The sequence below is a fragment of the Trematomus bernacchii genome, unplaced genomic scaffold (assembly GCF_902827165.1).
Source record: "Trematomus bernacchii unplaced genomic scaffold, fTreBer1.1, whole genome shotgun sequence".
Lineage (NCBI taxonomy): Eukaryota > Metazoa > Chordata > Actinopteri > Perciformes > Nototheniidae > Trematomus > Trematomus bernacchii.
The window spans coordinates 197501-212453 of NW_022987665.1; the positions used below are offsets into that span (position 1 = coordinate 197501).

The 14953-nt window shown below is 40.6% G+C and overlaps 1 protein-coding gene across 1 annotated transcript; it reads left to right on the top strand.

Annotated features, from left to right (window-relative positions):
- Positions 1 to 2870: 2870 nt before the first annotated feature.
- On the top strand, positions 2871 to 13569 carry cct2 (chaperonin containing TCP1, subunit 2 (beta)). Its single transcript, XM_034135767.1, has 15 exons — positions 2871 to 2989; positions 4554 to 4628; positions 4730 to 4795; positions 5037 to 5148; positions 5410 to 5486; positions 5939 to 6051; positions 7415 to 7617; positions 7737 to 7837; positions 8029 to 8156; positions 9075 to 9298; positions 9818 to 9946; positions 10061 to 10164; positions 10552 to 10654; positions 11831 to 11972; positions 13235 to 13569. The coding sequence occupies exons 1-15, from the start codon at positions 2987 to 2989 to the stop codon at positions 13263 to 13265; spliced, it is 1611 nt and encodes a 536-aa protein (XP_033991658.1). The 5' UTR covers positions 2871 to 2986; the 3' UTR covers positions 13266 to 13569.
- Positions 13570 to 14953: the final 1384 nt, after the last annotated feature.

Below are 14953 nucleotides of genomic sequence, written 5' to 3' on the forward strand. Positions count from 1 at the left end.
AATTGCCTCCCTGTCAATTATCTCTCATTTTGTTCTCCTCAAAGACACATCTCTATGTCAAAATCCAAGTTATAAACCTTAAAGGTGGGGTAGGTAAGTTTGAAACCGGCTCGAGATACACTTTTTGTTATATTCCATGGAATGCTCTTAACATCCCGATAGCAATGAATATCTGAAGTGCTTTGACAAAACATCCATAAAAAAATATCATCTGTGGAAGCTGTAGTACTGTAAAAAGTACGACCAATCATCTGAGCCGGCCCGGCTAAAATAACTGGATGGCCTACCTGCCTGTCAGCCTTCCATCTGTGCACAAACTTATCTCGTGCCCTCATTGGTCATGTGCGCGTTCGTGTCTGTTGGAGGAGGGGCTCTGTGAGGAAGTGGCAGATTTTCTCCGGTTGTGTATTTTCAAATTCTAGCGATCTCGAGCTGGTTTCTCAAACTTACCTACCCTACCTTTAACGTGACAGATTTGATGCCATTTAAGTCGTCATACGTGTCCTTTAATGCTGTGGAGTCCATATAGAAACGGTCTTTTCTGACAAATAGGCCCAAGAGTATTAGAACTTTTAGCAAAAATCTACAAATCTATATAATCGAAAGATCTATTTGTTCTGGAGTTTTTGATGCATCTTCCTAAGAAGTATTTCCACGAGATGTCTCAACAAGAACTAATTCTATCAATTATTCATTATTTTTCACATTTAAAATATGTGTGTTTGATTTCGTTAGCTTGTAAGGCTACATTTTGAATTGTATGTATTTATTTGTATTTTTAATATCTTATTTTATTTATTAGCCATGGACCTTTGGTGTGAAAGTGTATGTAAATGTATGTATGTATTTATACACTCATATTATTATTGTATTATGGGATAATGTGAAGCAGGGCCGAATTCACCATATAATATTATATGTATAGCCTAACTTATATCACTTTTTTATTTTGGCTATTTGTATACTTGAATGCCTTTGTTTGTTTATGCATACCTTTATTTTGTACCCGGGGGTGTATTTCGCTGTCGCACGTCCGAGTCCAGCTTCAGTTAGCGTTGATGCTCCAAGCAGGTCAGACGTGTTTTAATTTGCCCTCCATCAGTTCTGGTATCATTTTCTAGTTAGCCCTAAACTAATCTATATTATTTCATTTCGTAATGGTAATGTTAATGAACCCTCCGGTTTAGCTTCTTTGTGTAAATAACTTGTAGTTCTGATGTTAAAACCGAACTTTTCAGGAATAGTAGCTCGGGGAGTGATTTGTAAAATATCAAAAAGTAAATCTGTTTACAGTTCTGTTTCATATGGGTGTTGAGATGTATCCATAGATCTCTTCATTTTGCTCTCAAAGTGCACCAGATTGATGCTTTTAACTTCAACATTTAAAAAAAAATCTTCCCGGTGGAGCATGCCCCCGGACCCCCGCAGAGGAGGTTAGGTCCACCACCTGCCCACATCAAGCCCCCAGGAAGTGCGCCGGACTCAGATGAAAATATTCGTGCTGGCCAAACGGCGGTACTACACTTCCTTTTGGTTGCCAGGCCCGGAAACACTTTTTCCCATTGACTTACATGGGGAAAGAGTGGTCTGTAAATCGTTGGATAATTTTTTTTAAACTAAATAAACTACCCAGTATGAACACTTGTATAGCCCTTATTAAAAACATTCGTTCCTCAAGTTGTAAAAATGTGCTAATAACGTTATTCTGCGAGTTATTTCCCTCTGCATTATGAACGCACATCTAACCCACGGGACCGCGCCGCCCGGCACGTTCATGTTACGTGTTCAGCACTACATGTGTTTATCTTTACCCATGGATGTACAATAAGAACGGACCCATATCGCCTTACTGCCAGCCCACGGAGCTGTAATAATGGATATATTGCACATGTTTGCTGTAATTCATCATTTGTAAAATATTATACTACATGGGCTGTATGATTAAATCTTGTACCGTAAATGTTGTATTAAATAAAGTTAATATTACCGACGTAGATTAACGTCCCTGTAGCTTCTTATTGCACTAAGAAGCTTATTGCACTGTATATATATATATACATATATACATACAGTGCAATAATTCTTTCATGCGAAATGAAGCTCTGTTGCTTGGATATCACTAGATCCTGTTACAGCGTAATATAAAAGTACATAACGATTGATGTGTAAATTAGCATAATTACTAGCTAACCGCTAGCTGCTAACTGCCGCCTCGTTAATATCAAATCTATCATAACAAACCATTACCATGCTGTCATGAACGTGCGGTGCTGTTACGTGTACGCAAATTGACGTGCTTGATGTGAACGAGCATTTTGGGGGGCATGGTTAAAGTTGCGCATGCGCTATGAGCGCACATACGGGTACTTCTCAGGCATGCCGGGTAATCTGTGACGTTTCGCTCTCTCAAAAGTTGGGCCATTTTATCATCATGCGCGAATGAGCAACTCTCATAGGAATGAATGAGGCCCCGCCTCCCACGCTGTATCCAGTTCTTATTATACATCCATGGCCCACATCCCCCGTCAAATTATCCCACCCACATTGAGGATGCTTCCTACGCACATGCCTGAGACACAGTTGCTTGAATATTGTTGTTTTTTGCCCCCACGGGCGGAGGCATGGGGTTTAACAGGTTTTAAAGTATCCCATGTGTTAGTGAATTTTTATATATTTTCCTTTAGAATGGCAGCAAATTAGTATTCAAATTTTGATTGAATTTGTGGTCCCCCCCAATGTAGACTCCATGGTTACGGCCTTGATGTGAAGTCTATAGAAACGGCATAAGAACCAATATTGTATCCAAAACAAACGTCATAGCTCATTTCTGGTTAACAAAAGGACCAAAAAAGGAAGACATTTCTAACAGTTGCAGCACTGTGTCTTCCAAGATCGTCCCTGAACGCAGCATCACGTTATTTACGTAACTACGTCACAGCCCTGCCCAGCCCTTCTTCTGTCTGCGTGCTCTGCTTTCACAGTCATCATGGTAAGCTTTTACTTTTATTTACTATATTTTACACCTTTAGACACATTTTACAAACCACCACTGTACACGAATAAGCAGCTAAACTCAGAGAGAGTTTGTTAAACCGCTTGAAAAAGTCCGTGTGTGTAGTTTTTAGAGGATGTTTAGCTTCCCGTTAGCTGCCGGTGAGCACATGGAGGCTAATGAATGAGCTAACGGCTAAGCTAGCATAAGCCTCTGATGACTTGCATTTTATTCTCTAAAATGTTTTAAAGCTGTCCTGTTTGCTACGGCTAATACAAGTTTAACTGGTGTTTTAGGGTGTTTTTTCAGTGACTGTTTATTGTGGCTCTGCTCAGATTTGCTAAGTTAGCATGCTAGTCTAGGTTAGCTTGTCATGTTGCCTTTGTGGCTGTCAAGAGAACATGCAGTAGTGAATAAAAAACGTAAGAAACAGTGTAAATGTTTAATTACATCTACACACAACGTACACTTATAACTGACTTTAATTGTAGCTTTACGGTCTTTTCGTTTTTGTGCTTTTATTTATTTGTTAACAATTTGGATGGAAGCTTCTAGGTGTTTCTAACGGTGCAGCGCTGCGTTCACTGGTGCTCGGAATAACGAGTTCTTCCATTAAAAAAGGGGGACAAAAGCCACGTTTATTCGCCACTTTTGCTAACATGCAAACTATTAAAGCTGAACAGATCATTGTTCATTTGTATACACATCTAAATATGGAGTAATGCAATGTTACTGTACTGTTTCTTTGTGTTCAAATCCTGTTTCTGGATGAAGTGTTGTGTCGCTGCTGAGGTGTGTCGCATCACTTTCTGCAGAAAAATATCTGTTTGGTTCTCTTTCTGAGAGAAATCACAACGTCATTTAGTATTGTATTAAACGTATCATATAAAGTGGCTAATTGTGCATCAATTATATTTTTTCCCATTATTTTAAGTCAAATTACAAATGCATTGAAATTAAGAAAAGTAAAAAAATACTATACAAAATTCAATATTTTACAAAAAGAAACTGTACATTAAGATGAATAAGATATACTTTATTGATCTCAAATTGAGATTGGTTGCAGCAGCATGTTAAACAAAGTATTGCACATTATTAGACATTTAAAAAAAGAGTAGAAAAAACCCAATTATATAATGAAAACATCTCAAAATAGGAAATAAAAGAATGACAATAGAAAATTAAGATTAATACTTATTTAAATTATTTATTAAGTTGGTTTCAGTTGGTTTATATTCAAGTTAGTAACCACATATGATGCTTTAATTTGTAATGCTGTTGTATTGTGTTAAACTGTAGAGCTAAGTCTATTAGTCAGTGGACTGTAAGTGAATCTGAAATAATTAAAGCGATCATTTCGAGTCATTTTTTAAGAAGAAAACCCCCAAAAAATGCAAAATTCAATAAATAACAATACATGTTAAAAAAAGTTCTATATCCAAATCTATGCAGTAGTGCATTATAAAAACAGATTGGGACATCCCTAACGTTGACTACAATCCAGAAAACACAATTTTTCTGATGATTTTTCTATTTATTTCTGATTGTTTTGTGTGTCTAGGCGTCCCTATCGATGGCCCCGATCAACATCTTCAAAAATGGAGCAGATGAAGAGAAAGCTGAGACCGCACGACTGGTGAGCTTTTATCTATTTATTCGACAAGCTAAAGAAGAAGACAAGCTTTTTAAAAATATATTATTAAATGGTTTGTTTTAATCTGTGTGTTTTCTCTGCAGTCGTCCTTCATCGGCGCCATCGCCATCGGAGATCTGGTGAAGAGCACCTTGGGTCCTAAGGGGATGGTACGTCTTTTAAAAAATCACTAAAACTGATTATAGTTTTATAATAACATTACAATTGTTATAGTATTTGATTATATTGATTTCCATGTGGAGTTTGGGTGATATTGAACTAGAAAAGTCAGTAAAATAAGCAAAAACGTCACCATTTTTAATCGTGTCGTTTTGAGGTTGATTTCATAAACTTCTGCCTCCATAAACTAACTTATATTTTATATAATTTAATAATATTTTCTCCCTTTAGGATAAGATCCTGCTGGGTGGAGGGAAACAGGGTTTAGTGACGGTGACAAACGACGGAGCGACGATCCTGAAATCCATCGGCGTCGACAACCCGGCTGCTAAAGTCCTGGTTGGTGAGTAAAGATGTTTGTTGACGTTTTGTTAACTAATCGAGACATTTGGCTCCACCAAGTTGCATTTCTTTTTAATAGGCTAAACTATTATCTGCATGTTAACTAAGGAGAATAATAATTTGTCCACTTAAGGAACATTTAAAGCTCAATTTAACCCTGTAAAATACACTTTAAATATCTAATTCTACCTGGTAATTAATCTGTAACTATTCATGTACATTTAAATATAGAAACATGAATTAAATGGTTGATGTTTTTCAGACATGTCTAAGGTTCAGGACGATGAAGTTGGCGATGGAACGACCTCCGTCACCGTTCTCGCTGCAGAGCTGCTGAGGGTAACACACTCTTTACTTAAACATTAATAATGCAGGTTGTCAAATGATCATATAATCATTTAAAAACATATAGTCTTATACTCTGATTGCCATTTACTCTGTTAGATTGTATTTGTAGTCTTGTATGTAACCGAGACAAAGGAAGTGTAAAAGGGGGATTTGCAAATGGTTAAGGACTGGGGGGTTTAATGCTCGATGCTTAAGAGAGGGACCAGTTGGATAGTCTCTATATAGTGAGACCAAGCAGAACTTCTCCATTAGGATGAAGCGCCTCTGTTCCTTCATTTGAGATCCATTTCACTTGCATATTGACTTTCTTTATTAAATATAACAAAAGACAAACTTTCTCCATTTATTAGTTTCTCTTAAGAATTTCCTCCACAAATGTTTTTAAATATTTCTCTTGCCTAATTTGTTTATAACCTTTTTGATATAATGTGTGTGTGTTACAGGAAGCAGAGCTGCTGATCGCTAAGAAGATCCACCCTCAGACCATCATCTCCGGCTGGAGGAAAGCAACGCAGGTCGCCAGAGACGCTCTGAGGGAGGCGGCTGTTGATCATAGGTCAGACTGAGGGAGAAATACTTTATAAATACAGAAAATATACAACTTTCTCTGGTTTTAAACCCACATAGGGGCCATGTTTTGGATTCAACTGGCGCATTTCCACTACAGCGCGGTTTAAGCGTGCCCGGCCCGTTTTTGGTTGCGTTTCCACGAGGCGTAGTTCCGGCTAGCGGGTACTTTTTCACCGTTTTTCTGGCTCTCCAAAATCGAGGTTCTTTCCGGGCCAAGAACCGGGCTGAGTATGCTAAACTAGAGAGAGAATCGCTGGCAACTAAAAACACAATGAACATATTTGACCGTGATTTAATTGTAATACACGTTTCAAAATGATGCTGAAGTAACAACATACTGATACCGGTTCGTAAAAACCATGAATTAATGCTTTGACAAGTCTGCAGACAGACGGCAGGAGAAACACCTTTTAAAATGCGTGTTTTCTGAATGGAGATCGGATCGATCAGGCTAAGTAATAAGCATTACTGATAGTGAAAACTAAGTCATTTGACCTTTTTAGAGAGATTTAGCAACAAAAAACCACTTCTGGGGTCATTTGGGTGGATTTGACCTTTCTCTGGACCCCATTGGTCGATTTTGATGATTGACATCTCCTTTTAACCGTTAGAGCCAATAGAATTGATGGGAAGTTCCACATACACACACGTTACCAAATAAGGAGTGAGAGTGACGCGTAGCCAGAAAAACCAAAACAGGAAGCTATCATTAGCAGCTAATATGAAAACTCAGTTTTTTTACATAAAAATGGATTATCAATAATTGTTTCAAAGTGACAGACACATTGGATTAACCTATGGATTAACCTGCAGCCGCGTTTTTCTCGTTTTAATGCCATTGAACACGACTTTTGATCAGAATAACAGCTAAAGGTGAGCATATCTCCGTGTTTTGCTACCTACAGCTACGTCGTGTGATGTCTGGTTTTGCTTCCCCTGTCGCGAGTTCTGATCGTTCAGTGATGATACTGATATTTCTGGAATCTCAGCTTGCTAGCTAAGCTTGTTTGTGCAGATCCAATAAGTATATCGATCGATATATACCTAGAGTTCTGTGCTAAGTGCGTTAGCATTTTTTCGCTCAGGGCTCATTTAGACGCTTCTTGTGAGACTTGTGTTTTGTTTCGGTAATAATTGTTCATATCGTCAGTTAGCTGAGTTTCTTCCCGTTAAGTGAGTATGACACATTCATAGTTTTTTACACTTTAAGAAGCCCTGAGACAGTGTCGTGAAAAAAAGCCCGTTAAGAGGTATTACATTTGACTTCAGGATTCCTGCATATACCCTGATACATTAAATAATTCATTTGAACTTCTCTCTAATGATGACCCCCCCCCCGATCTCCATAGCAACGACGCGGCAGCTTTCCAGGAGGATCTTCTGAACATCGCCCGCACGACGCTGTCCTCCAAACTGCTGACTCATCACAAAGCTCACTTCTCTCAGCTGGCCGTCGACGCTGTGATGCGTCTGAAGGGATCCGGAAACCTGGAGGCCATTCACATCATCAAGAAGCTCGGGGGCAGCCTCACCGACTCCTACCTGGACGAAGGTGAGCGCGATGTCATCACCAGCGACCACTCTTGATTGGCTGACACTATGAACCCTAAAGCTAAAAACTAATACAGCAATTGTTTGTGTTTTCATTTATTATTTCTGGTCTTTCTGTAGGTTTCCTGTTGGACAAGAAGATCGGAGTGAACCAGCCGAAGAGGATGGAGAACGTCAACATACTGATCGCCAACACCGGCATGGACACCGACAAGATCAAGGTACACACACTCTCACACACACTCTCACACACACTATCACATATACACACACATTTAGAACAGTTTGCCTTGCATCATACTCGTGTTTAATAATAATGCATTTTATTTATGGAGTGCTTTTCTATTTAATGTGTGCTTTGAGTGTGTATTTCATTTGTGTGTGTTCAATGTGTGTGTGTGTGTGTTCTCAGATCTTCGGCTCCAGGGTTCGCGTCGACTCGACGGCGAAGGTGGCCGAGATCGAGATGGCAGAGAAAGAAAAGATGAAAGAGAAAGTTGAGCGCATCCTGAAACACGGAATCAACTGCTTCATCAACAGGTACACACACACACAAACACACGTACACACACACAGGTACACACACACAGGTACACACACACAGGTACACACAGGTACACACACACACACACACAAACACACGTACACACACACAGGTACACACACACAGGTACACACACACAGGTACACACAGGTACACACACACACACACACAAACACACGTACACACACACAGGTACACACACACAGGTACACACACACAGGTACACACACACAGGTACACACACACAATCGCACACACAGGTACACACACACACACAGGTACACACACACACAGGTACACACACACACAGGTACACACGCACACACACACAGGTACACACACAATCGCACACACACACACGTATACACACACAATCGCACACGCGTATACACACACAATCGCACACACGCGTATACACACACAATCGCACACACACGTATACACACACAATCGCACACACACAATCGCACACACACAATCACACACACAGGTACATGCACGCTCGCACACAGGTACACCCACACACACACAATCTCACACACACACACACACACACACACACAATCACACACACACACGTATACACACACAATCGCACACACAATCACACACACAGGTACACCCACACACACACACACACAATCTCACACACAGGTACACCCACACACACACACAATCTCACACACACACACTCTTGGACCTTTCACCCTTCATTTTCTGACATTATCATCTTACTCTTACAAGTTAAAATCATCAACGTTTGACACAAAGTAATTAAAACATTTTTGGGACATTTTAACCTTTGTTTTCTGATGTTGGCATCTTGCTTTCAAAGTTAAAGTCTGTGCTTATGTAACCTCTTTTATATACTGTCTTTAACGTTCCTCTCTCTCTCTCTCTCTCTCTCTCTTTAGACAGCTGATCTATAACTACCCCGAGCAGCTGTTCGCTCAGGCGGGCGTCATGGCGATCGAACACGCTGACTTTGCGGGCGTGGAGCGCCTCGCCCTGGTCACCGGAGGAGAGATCACCTCCACCTTCGACCACCCCGAGCTCGTGAAGCTGGGACACTGCAAGCTGATCGAGGAGGTGATGATCGGAGAGGACACACTCATACACTTCTCTGGAGTCGCTATGGGTGAGAACACACACACACTCATACACGCTGTATCCAGTTCTTATTATACATCCATTGTTAGAAAGATCTCACTGGTCCCCGGCTTGAGCTTCAATCTCAGGATCCATGTATGTGTGATCCTCTCCAGAATGGAAGTAGTCATCACATACAGAGCATCAACTAGTTCCTGAACAGTGTCCTTCACATGCTGATATCCAAGAGAGGCAGTTACACAGTCACAAGATGGAGGAATAGAAAGCAGTATTCAATGTTTACTTCAGATTAGCTCCACGTCAGAAATGAGCATGCTTGTCATATGTCTATCTCCATAGAGGCTGAATCATCATGTTAATCACATAGCTATCATATGCCTCAAACAGTCCTGATGCTCTTCTAGGTAATCATACATCCTGTCATGTTCACAGCTACAGTTGGGATACCTTTGTTAGCATGTTACTCTCATGTTGGAAGAGGACGTTCACTATTTTCCAAACAACTCTCTGTTGCTCTCCGAGGTTTCTAACGTGTTTCCCTCTTCAGGCGAGGCGTGCACCATCATCCTGAGAGGAGCCACTCAGCAGATTCTGGACGAGGCGGAGCGCTCGCTGCACGACGCTCTGTGTGTGTTATCTCAGACCATCAAGGAGCCCCGCACTGTCTACGGAGGAGGTACACACACACACACACACTTCTGATTTGATATATATATTTTTTTGAATGCGATGATTACATTTGATTTTAAATCCTTTAGAACAATACCTAATACTCCCCCTCTCCCTGCAGGCTGCTCTGAGATGCTGATGGCTCGTGTGGTCACTGATCTGGCCAATCGGACAGCAGGAAAGGAGGCGGTCGCCATGGAGTCCTTCGCCAAGGCTCTGAGGATGGTACGCTCCATTTTAATACTTTTACCTTTTTCAGGGTTCACTTAAGAATCTAAAAATTGTTCCCATCCCACATTCAACCATAAACAATATGGAGGCTAAATAAAGTTCTGATTGGTCGATTCAGAACATGTGACACGTTGAAAATCCAGTATAACAGACCGCTGTCACGGACTGTAATGACCGTTGCTTAGGAGGAGAAAGGAAAAGAGGTTAAAATAAAAAGAAATCTTAATAATGAAATGTTTCCACACAAATCATCATGTTTTGCAAATGATTTGGGGCCCACAGTTTGATAAACACTGCTTTTTAAAGGATTGTACCAAGTCCTGCAACATTTCTTAAATCTCTGTAGTTTCTTTGTTAATGTTTCTTCCCGTTGTTTCTCAGCTCCCAACGATCATCGCTGATAACGCCGGATACGACAGCGCCGACCTGGTGGCTCAGCTGAGAGCGGCTCACCAGGACAACAAGGGGGGCACCTGGGGACTCGGTACGTTTACCTGGTTAAATAAAGGATATATATTGGAGTTATATGAAATGCCATTCGAGTCAATATTAATACAAACAAACATGATTGAATTCTGCAAAAATCTGACCTTTTGAAAAACATATTTTTCTAAATAAAAAATCTATTTCTTTATCAATTTAATTTATATATTTACCTTTTTATTTAAAGTTTTTGTATTTATTTGTTGGTTTTTACAGTATATTTTATATAATATATATACATATTTTTCTGTATTTTTACTTTATGAACTTGTATTTTGGTTAAACATAAGGGTTAACCTCTGTTTCAGACTGTAGATGTAAATTAATACAAATAGTCCTTTTCTCTTAATAAAAATGTATTTTCTTAATCAACTTTATTATTTAGTATTTATTTTTAATTAATAAAAAAACTGATTTAAATGTTTTTACCTGTCAATTATAAAGTGCCGATTTAGTCATTAGGCGCTTTCACACCAGTGTACTTTTACCAGGAATAGTTCCGATTTGCGTTCACACCAAAAAGATCTGGAACTAGAACTTTTTTCCAGGAACCTTTTCCCCCCTTTTCAGTCCCCCCTAGAGAGGTGGGGCTTTCCTGGGGAGGAAGCGGTTCCAATTTCTGATTGGCTGGGCGAATTGCAAACCACGCCCCGTAAAACTCGGAAAAGTTTTGTGAAGCCGCCATTTTATTTGCTCGCATTAGCATTATTAGCATTAGCATTAGCCCTGCGCACCAACGGAGATAGACTAACTTATGGCAACACAAAAGAAAACATGGGAGCGGTGGAGTGATGAGGAGGTGTCGGCGCTTCTGGCGATTTACCCGGGGCTTCGGGTGGTGATTTACTGCCACCCGAAGTCCCGTAGTCCTTCGGGGCTTCGGGTGGCAGTAAACGCCGTGAAGTTGTTTGCGGCCTGCCAGTAAACCCAAAGCAGAAGAAGTGATGTCAGCGGCTTCATTTGCATAATCCTCCCTCAGGGAACTTGTTCCGGTGTGAACGCGATCTGCTAGATAGTTCAGGAACTAAAGAGTTCGGTGGGACTAAGTACTGGGAACTATTCCTGGGGAAAGTACTTGGTGTGAAAGAGCCTAATAAATAGAAAATCTATATTTAAATATTTTTGTATTTATCCGTCCTGTTTTTGTGTTTCTGATATTGATGACGTGTTTCTTCAGATATGAACGAGGGCACCGTGGGCAACATGGCGGAGCTCGGCATCACGGAGTCGTTCCAGGTGAAGCGGCAGGTGCTGCTCAGCGCCTCCGAGGCCGCGGAGATGATCCTCCGAGTCGACAACATCATCAAAGCTGCTCCCAGGTCAGAGTCCGAGGCATTCAAATAACCTTTATTTAAACACAAGCTGGTCACATTTCTTTTTTTCCCTTTTTTAAACATGGATTTATGGATTTTAACATTTATCACAACCGAACATTAGACATATGGCAGATAACAAATTAATGCTAAAAACCAAATAAAATAAAAGGTGTGCAGTTACTAGAAATCAGTTTAAAGGGCAGGTCACATTTTTAAGGTTTATTTAAATGCATTAAAGGGGACCTATCATGCAAAATGCACTTTTTGATGTCTTTTATACATCAATGTGTCCCCGGTGTGTCAGGGAACTCACGCAGCGTCAGGAAATAAAACCCTCTCTCTTTTCCTCCGTACCCAAATCTCTAAAAACGGGGGAACAACGGAGCTGATCCAGATTTGCGTCCGATATGACGTAATATCTGAAATGTGGACCCACGGCCCTATCAGAAACGTTGCTATCAGAAACAATGCCTGACTGTTTTGGACGTAATATGGTCGGTGTTTACATTAGCATCGCTAACACTCAGAGCTAACCTGTACTGGAGAGCATGTGTGTGAAGAAGCAGGAAATAAAAAGGAACTCACCTTGTGGTATAACCGGCAAGAGAGAAAGCCTTTGAGCTCCATACTGTTTCAGAGACAATCCTTGATAATCCATGATATGGCGTTTCATCACGGCAGCATTTAGTTTAGACGGTAGCTGCCGGGTCCCGCATGAGCTCAGACCCCTCCTCAGCACTTTAGAAACAGGAAGTGAAATAGAGGGATATGAGGCATGGCTAGAATGATCTGTTTGGTGTTTTGAGCAAAACACTTCATAGACATGTTTTTTATATATTTGTATATATCTGAGACCTATGCTATTGCCTACAAATAGCATGATAGGTGACCTTTAAGGGTCAAGAGACACTTGGAAATAACCCGCTTCAGCCTAAATGTCTCAAATATATGCTGAAAATGTTTGGGGAAAAATTGTACAAAATGTACTTACTTTTTTTTTTTTTAAACCATTAAATTAGAATTAAAGAAATTATAATAAAGATATTAAAGTCTGAAATATATATGAAATGTGTGGGAAAAATTGCACAAAAATGTACTTTAATTAAATTAGAATTTAAAATAAATAATGTCTGAAAGCTAAATAACATGTTTGGGAGAAAAGGCAAGAAATATTGCATAAAGAAAAATAAAATGTCAAGAAAAATGTAGAAAACTGCAAAAGTTTAAAATATTGTTTACTGACTGTTGTTTGTTTGTTTGTGCAGGAAGAGAGTCCCCGACCATCACCCCTGCTAGAGGAGGAAGAGGAGGATGAAGAATGTGGGAGGGATCAGTTTTCTTATTTATCGCCTCTGTCCTAATTAAAGAAACGCTCGGATATGTTTTTTTTTTTCTGTGGAAGCACCGCGCAGGCTAACGCTGGCTAACCACACATGTAGCTAACGTCAGTGTGAAGCTAACGTTGGCTTAGATGCTAACGTTAGCTGAGGTCACATGGTTATGCTAACGTTAGATCGTGTTTGCCGACGTCGCTCTGATCGTAACTTTAGACGTTGTTTGTTTTGTTTACTGAAAATAAAGAACCAATCCTCACTTGAAACATTTGTTGGTGGTTTTTGTGAATCTTAATGTTTTCTAACTTAAAGGGGACCTATCATGCAAAATGCACTTGTGTACGTCTTGTATACATGAATATGTGTCCCCGGTGTTCCAGGGAACTCACCAAGTGTCAGAAACACAACCCTCTCTATTTTCCTCCATACCCAAATCTCTAAAAAAGGGGCTGCAACGGATCTGATAAAAACTGATCCAGATTTGAACACTGTCCTGACGTCAGGACGGTGGCGCTACGGCTATTGGGCCAACGCTCCACCTATCAGGGGAATGTGGGGTTGGGCCACGGCCGGCCATTGCCGCTCGAAAGCGCTGGAGACGCTGTAGTACATATGCCAGGCCTGTAAGTGGCACTGTAGTCTGCCACAAAAGCAGCGAAGAAGACTTCCCGCGCATGGTTACCATGGTTACCCTTCTGTTTATTCTCCGCTGTGGCTTGTCCCTCCCCGAGGCAAGCGTTTGCTCCTGCTGCTTTAATTCAATGCAATCCCTCCCCGTCGAGGCAAGCACTGTAATTCTCTCCGGTTAGTCCACCAGCAGATGACAAACACCCACCTCTCCGCCTCTTCCAAGGAACGAGGGGACCGTGCGGCAGAGTTTCAGTTTGTTTCGCCGGTCAAGATGTCCGTTAAAGTTTAAATCTTCCAGACAAAATTAGAAAAGTGCCGGTCAAAGGTCTTCTTTGTTATTTATTGAGCTTTAAAACAAATGAATAACGACTCTATATAATAAAACACGGCGGACGGAGATCTCTTTTTCTCCCCCTCTTCTGACAGCCCAGCAGCTGATCAGAGCACGTCTCCCCTCTCCTGCAGGGGGGCGTGGGCAGCAGCAGCTCACAGAATCAGCCCCCTGCAAAAACAGGGCTGGAAAGAGCAAATGGAGCGAAATGAGGCATGGCTAAAATGCAGGATCTGTTTGGTATTTTGAAAAAAAAACTATTTATATACTTTATATAGATATGGCCCTACAATATATTGTTCAAATATAATATGATAGGTCCACTTTAAAGTAGATGTTTAAAGAGTCCTCTCCTGCTGATGTTCAGGTGTATATCAGTATGTAGTGTCTCTACTTTAAAGAGTCCTCTCCTGCTGATGTTCAGGTGTATATCAGTATGTAGTGTCTCTACTTTAAAGAGTCCTCTCCTGCTGATGTTCAGGTGTATATCAGTATGTAGTGTCTCTACTTTAAAGAGTCCTCTCCTGCTGATGTTCAGGTGTATATCAGTATGTAGTGTCTCTACTTTAAAGAGTCCTCTCCTGCTGATGTTCAGGTGTATATCAATATGTAGTGTCTCTACTTTAAAGAGTCCTCTCCTGCTGATGTTCAGGTGTATATCAATATGTAGTGTCTTTACTTTAAAGAGT